Source organism: Saprolegnia diclina (assembly GCF_000281045.1).
Source record: "Saprolegnia diclina VS20 unplaced genomic scaffold supercont1.13, whole genome shotgun sequence".
In the NCBI taxonomy this organism is placed as follows: domain Eukaryota; phylum Oomycota; class Saprolegniomycetes; order Saprolegniales; family Saprolegniaceae; genus Saprolegnia; species Saprolegnia diclina.
The window spans coordinates 834,492-840,896 of record NW_008246080.1 but is presented as its reverse complement, the minus strand read 5'-3'; the positions used below and the strand labels follow the sequence as shown (position 1 = coordinate 840,896).

The window sequence follows — 6,405 nt, the reverse complement described above, 5'->3', positions numbered from 1 at the left end:
GACCTCTTTTTGTTCTCTACGCGTCCCACAAGTAAGATCATACACTATATACGTATGTGCGCAAAACCCTCCGTGTGTTTCTCACCATCTCCGTATCCGGCCTATCCGGATTGACCGCAAATACCTTCCGAAGATAAATCTTGCCGCCGGGTCCATGTCCCAGCGACGCGGCTGTGGGGCCTACTTACGACTTCGTCGCCGACGACCTAGCCATGCGAGCTGGGCCAATGAAGACGATCGATGGGCTGGGCATCATGGCGTCGATAGGCGAGGTACATTTCGCATGGGCGACTGCCCTGCTGCGGCAACGGATGCCTAGCCTCCAGGTGACTGCATAAAAGCCACACGTTGAAGTCCCTCCGCCATCGACGGACCATCCCTCGACAGCTGCAGCTGCGATATAAACACGGGTCGCATGTAGCCCTATGTTAGCGTGCTTATAAGGCGATGGCGCGCGGGTTGGGCGACGTAAAGATGGCAAAAATGCGCTTGGAGAGGACCTTGGATGCCCTGGTGGCGACTAGCTTGTCCTAATCAATGGCCGAATCGACATTGAGAGACACCATAGGCATACAGGGGCGCACCGCCAGCAGTAGCTCCTTGACTTTGACCGGTACGTTCGGGTTGACGTACACGGTCATGAGCGAGTCGATCGTCGGGTAGTAGTCGAGAAGGCGCTGCGCCATCTCCGGGCTCATGCCCGGGATCTACCGTCGTGTCCAGCAACCACATGTACAATGGTGATCTTGGCTACCATCTCGAGCATCCGCAGCCACGCATTGGCAAGCTCGTTCGAGGTGTCTACTCGTCATGAGACTGTGACCGTCCAGTCGTCCACGCACCGCCATTGGTCGTCGCACGGACCGACGTGAGGCGAGGAACATGCGACAAAAAATCATTGGGTGGCCTAACAGATATGACAACTTGTCCACAATGGGCCTCAACATACGTCGATGGCAAAGCGGCGATCTCGCGGGTTAGCGACAAGACGTACGCCGCGCTGTCGTCGGGCGTCGCTGCAAACTATCGCATAGGTCACTACGAGACGCGTCCATCCATCCCGTGTACATGAATGTGGCAAAATGAGTTGACAAAGAGGTGGACGACAGCGTTGTGCACATCAGCAAACGTCATTGGTCGCATCCCGTGGCCCTAATGACCCGTCGTCAGCGACAGAAACGAAGGACTCGCTCGTACCTGGCGTTGCCGGGCGCGCTGGTGCACGACGAGGGCCTTCTCGAGCCCCTCGACCAGAAAGAACGTGCGCGCGTACGGGTCCGACACTTGTTGCCGGAGCTTGACAATGTGGTCGTACACGGATGCATACTCTGTCGCGATCGCGTGTATAAAGTCGGCGGCCGACAAGTAGACACAGGCCATCGGGACCATGGTGCTTGCATCGCGCCACATGATGCTCTTGGGCACGACATGGGACACGGTGCTAGCGTCCGTGACGTAGCACCCAAAGGGCGTCGGTTTGCTCGCGGTCGTGTGGTTGACGAGCGCCGTATACATCTTCTCGCCGACGTCGGCGTCAAAGAGCGATTCTTCGAGGTACACGTGCACTTGCGGCTTGGGTTTCCGCGGCTTGGCCGGCGACTTGGTGGCTTTGGCTTTGGCTTTGGCTTTGTGAGCCCGCGCTGCGGGAGGAGCCTGAGGCTCGGTAGGACCAAGATGGGCGCTTGTTGGCGGTGCAGCGACGGGTGGTGGGCACGCTGCGCGCGGCGGCGTGTACCGCGGGATCGGGCGATCGAAAAGAGCACTGCTAAAGAGTGGCGACGACGGCGGCGAGTACGTCAGTGCATACGGGTTGTGGTCCATGTAAGCATATGCATACTCGTCCTCGCTTGCGTCGACATTGATCATGTCCTGCACGGACGCAGTGGAGCGTTGGGACGATGTCATATAACTTGGGGGTAGCAAGTTGTCGTCGTCACTGTCGACGAGGTCGTAGACAGGCGAGGTGACTTGCTGAGACGGAGGCGCCGAGCGTGGCGACGCCAGCATCACTGCGTACTCGTCACCACCGTCGTCGTCCTCGAGGGCCACCACATCGACGGGCGAAGAGAGTCCAGCACGATGAGGAGAGACAGGCGGTGGCGCAGGAACGCACGGGGCGTCTTCGTCGTCGGTGTTGGTGTTGATGCTGATGATGGAGGCATCCAAACCATTGGTATCGGCTTCGTCGACGGGCTGTGGCGGCGCGGGGCGGCGCTGTGCGAGCAAGCGATCGCGGAGAGGAACATCCAGTGCATCGTCACTGTCGGACGAGTCTGACATGATGTCGATCACAGCTTCGTTCAAGGCCGATGGAGGCGACGCATGCGGAAAGGCGGGTGCTCGCATGGAGCTGACAACCGCTCGTTGCGGGCTTGCGACCACTGCTGCTGTATAATTCGCTGCTTGCACGGGACTCGTGGCTCTTGTGTGTAAGGAGTTTGTGGCTGCCAGCCTTGGCTCGGAAATGACGGGCGTTGGCTTGTCTCGCAGGCAAGGCCCGCCCAGGACTGGAAGGTCGGCAGCGACACGCGCTGGTCGCGGACGCTTGGGCACGACCGGCGACTCGGACAGATCAACGATTGCATCGGTCGTCGCCGTGCGTTTCCCGGTGCTTGCCGTGGATCGCGCGAGGGGCAGGTCCTAGGCGCACTCAGGACAAGGTCGACCTTGGGAGCTGATCGTACCGGCGCCGTCGGTGGCGGCAGCGGTCGCTTCGCCGTCGTCCCGAGTCCGATCGCGCTGAGGATCCCATGCATATCATCGTCGTCGCTGGCAAAGGAATCATCCATCATCATGCTGGATCACGATGCGGCGAGTTGTTGCGGCGTGGAAATGTCCAATCCGGATATGAAGTACAAATCCGGATAATTTGAATTTGGCAAGACGAAACGGCGCCAACACATGGTATCGCGTTGGAGGTCATTGATGTGCAATCTCGCGAGACCTTAGACGACTCCTATGCAAAGCCATCGAGAGTCGATGGCATGCTGCATGGTATAGCATCTTGCCGGTCGTTAAATGTGTCAATGCTCCAATGCTGTGTCTGTATCGGGGCGCGAGCCTGCTTGGCTGACGGCTTGACGACGCATGTGACCACATCGACGACGCCCGGCGTGCGTCGGTCTTAGCAGCAGCGGTCGCGACAAGATGGCTGTAGCCCTCTTTGCACTCGATGCATCGACGGTCGGCCACATACCAGTACACTCGGGGGCCCTTACTGCTAAATTCGCCATCATTACCGGATAAAAAAGCTGACTAATGATTTTGTCTTTTGAGATGGCGAGCAAATGCAAGGAAGGTCACGTACTGCTCCAAGAAGTGCAAGTTCCGGCCGTATATCTCCGAGGTGAAATATGGCAAGATCGAGAAGTGGTATGGCGCGTATGTGAGCACGCATGGCGAGGCTGTGCTGTCTGGCCGACTCAAGTTTGGCGGTGCTTGGACAGACCCCGGGACAGCCGAGGAGCGGGCCCCTCGCCAAACCGGCTCGATTACGCAGGAAGGCGCATCGGGTCATTACCGTGCGTGAGTTTACAAGCCGGATGGCACCATGCGCTGTGGGCGCCGGCATTTGACAAGGGAGGTTGCAGTCGCGGACCTTCTCGCCTTGCAGAATCCAGACGAGCCCAGCGCGACGAAAGCATCGTTTAGCGTCTGCCGCCGCATCCTTGGCTTGAAGCGCATGACGTGGCGTAATGGGCAGTCGCGCTCCCCTTGGCCGCGGTGCGCATGCCCGACGACATCCCCGACGCGTTGCGATTCGAGCTCGATAGCGCGTACGGCGGGCCACTCGATGCGCGTGCACATCGCGACAGATCAAGTACCTCAATCATCATATCCCGCTTCTTGAGGCCCGCGTACGCTTGCACCGCGCGCACATTCAGACGCTCCAGCATCTGCAGATTGATGGCCGCATGTTTGAGCTCTGCAAGCTCCCTCCGACCGACGACGGTGACGGCCAAGTCGACCTCGCGACGTACTTGACAGAGCCGCAGAAGGTGCGCGCGCGCCACCAAGGGCTACTGGTGCTGAACGTGCTTCAAAGTCTTCACGAGATCGACACGGCAAGCCTCGAGATGCACCGAGAAGATCTTGCAAACAACGGCGTCGCCATGTGTGAGCCTTGCCCCGTGCGGACACGGCTCGACTGCGCAGACGAGGCGCTCCGAGCGTACGGTCTTCAAGAGCGCTACACAGCGCGAACCGTCGCGGGCTGGGTGGCCGAGTTCTTGTCGACGATCGCCCTTCGCCGAGATACGCGCGGGCGTACGAGACGCACCACGGCTGGAGCGTCGGTAGTGATATAAAAGCTTCAGTACGTGCGTCGATTCACTGGTCATCTCATTCTTTAAGAATTTGTGTGCAAATGGCAAATACCGTACTTAACAAAATATAAGCACAGTCAAAATAATCACTTTGGATCCAAAAGGCGTCACTTCTTAACGAAAAAGTGGTTTTTCCTTAACAAAAATACTAGGGTTAACCTCGTGTCGAGCGAATGAAGAAGAAGGAGATTGCTAGTCTCTACGTATGCGAAGTCTTTGTGTAACTATGAAGATAACGCGAAACACGTTCATATAACCTCGTGTTTTCTTAGGGCAGGTTTTGGTCGAGCTCTTTGGTTGAGGTTTTGCATTGGGGTAGCGTGCAATCTAGCGGAGGGATCGTGTACTACGTGTGACGTAGTTTGGACTCGTCGGTGGACGGGGTCATGTGCATTGAGTTTCAACGTACCTGCCCCAAACCTCGGGTTTTCTTGGGGCAGGGTGTGGTTGGTCTTTCTGGTTGAGGTGGGGCATAGTGCCGGTGGGCCATCCAGCGGTTTTTCTGCGCAGTGGTTTGATTCGTGTAGATTCTACACGAATCAAACCACTGCACTGTAGAAGGTTTGAACAGAGTGCCATCGAGCTTTTTGATTCCAATTTGGTTTTGGGGCCGCGTGCAACCTAGCGGTATGTCTGTGTCGTAGCTTGGACAGTGTGAATGCCTTCCACCCTCACGGGCTCTTGTACCATGCACGTCCAACGCACCCTTCCTACTGCAAACATGCATTCACATGGCGAATGTGTGACGGACGTGTGCGACGGATGCGACCTCCGCTTCGTTGCGGTGCCAGGCGGGCCGCTACCGGCCGTCACCCGGAAACGACACTGCGGTGCAACCTCCGCTGTGCTACGGTGCACCTGGTGGATTCTTTGTAGGGCTCCAGTGGTATCAACGTCAAATTCATTTTCCATTGTGCGGTGATGTTGGTGCATCGTCCCAATCTCGCTTAGATGTGGATTGTTATTGTTAAAGCCGTCGCCAGGAAGGGCTCTTTCTTAGCCGCTTCAACCTTCGCATCGTTTCGGCACTCGGGTCCAATACTGCATAGCAGACGCTTCATGCATGGAGGCCACAGCAGCTTGATCAACATTGCAGGATGTATAACGTTCATGAGGTGGTTGAAAGAATCGCTTCTCGGATTTGCAGGCCCAGCGATTCTACTGTGACGGGCGCGGCCGCTCGACGCGCGCGCTTCGCCTGGAGGCGCAGTGGCGGTCACGGTCGACGCCTTGGTTCGCTGCCGTCGCCTCTGCCCCGCGTCGATTTTCCGCTTTAGGTCCTTGGTCACATCGAACGCAGTCGCTACTGCCGCTGCGCTCGCAGCATGGCGCTGCTGCGACTACCGCACGCGCTGCGCCCCGACACGCTCGGCCTCTCCATGGCCGAGTCTCCTATTCTGTGCTTGACGCGCGGATTGCGATAGAAACCTGCAAGGCAACCGTAACATCCAGATACGATTCTAACATCGCGAACAAACTCATTGATCTAACACCATGCGTCGTATTGAGGTCACGCGCTTTCGCGCAGGCCCCAACGATACCAAATGCACTCGCTACGCTCGTACATTGCGCTATCGCGCGCAGTATCCTACCACACTGCCGTGCACTATCGCAAGTGCCCACGCTACTCTCGGGGTTAGCGCTGCGCGCATCGATGGCACATGCAATCGCTACGCTCGCGCATGGCATGTATCTCTACCGCGCTACCGCGCGGACCTCGGCTATCGCCGGGTGCACTCGCTACGCTCGTGGTTTGCGCTAACGCGCAGGACCCGGATACGCCGGGTCGACTCGCTTCGCTCGTGGCGCGCTGCGCGCGACTCAGTTCAGTACGCTACCGCACTTTGTAACGTTGTTACAAACACCAAGTCAAAAATCACGACATTGACCTGCCACTCGTACTTAACCGAATTCGACACTTCCCGACCCTTCCCGACCCTTCCGGACGCGCTACGCACGCCGGAACACCTTGTTAAGACTTCATTTTGCCCTACCGTGCTATCGCACGGGCCCGGCTACCGCCGGGTGCCCTCGCTGCGCTCGTGCCGCGCTTCGCGCAAAAAAGTCGTTATTCAATTAA

The 6,405-nt window shown here is 57.8% G+C and overlaps 2 protein-coding genes across 2 annotated transcripts; one reads left to right on the top strand and one right to left on the bottom strand.

Moving 5' to 3' along the window:
• Positions 1–405: 405 nt before the first annotated feature.
• SDRG_05250 (hypothetical protein) lies at positions 406–2,833 on the bottom strand. The gene is made up of 8 exons (XM_008610960.1): positions 2,685–2,833; positions 1,198–2,640; positions 1,069–1,152; positions 950–1,023; positions 843–907; positions 755–801; positions 585–707; positions 406–530 (listed from the first exon to the last, which is right to left on the bottom strand). The coding sequence occupies exons 1-8, from the start codon at positions 2,793–2,795 to the stop codon at positions 438–440; spliced, it is 2,040 nt and encodes a 679-aa protein (XP_008609182.1). The 5' UTR covers positions 2,796–2,833; the 3' UTR covers positions 406–437.
• Positions 2,834–3,550: 717 nt separating this feature from the next.
• Positions 3,551–4,339, top strand: SDRG_05249 (hypothetical protein; the record flags this gene model as incomplete). The annotated part of the gene is made up of 2 exons (XM_008610959.1): positions 3,551–3,652; positions 3,816–4,339. 2 exons carry the CDS (start codon positions 3,551–3,553, stop codon positions 4,305–4,307), a joined length of 594 nt encoding a protein of 197 aa, XP_008609181.1. The 3' UTR covers positions 4,308–4,339.
• Between the last annotated feature and the right edge of the window lie 2,066 nt (positions 4,340–6,405).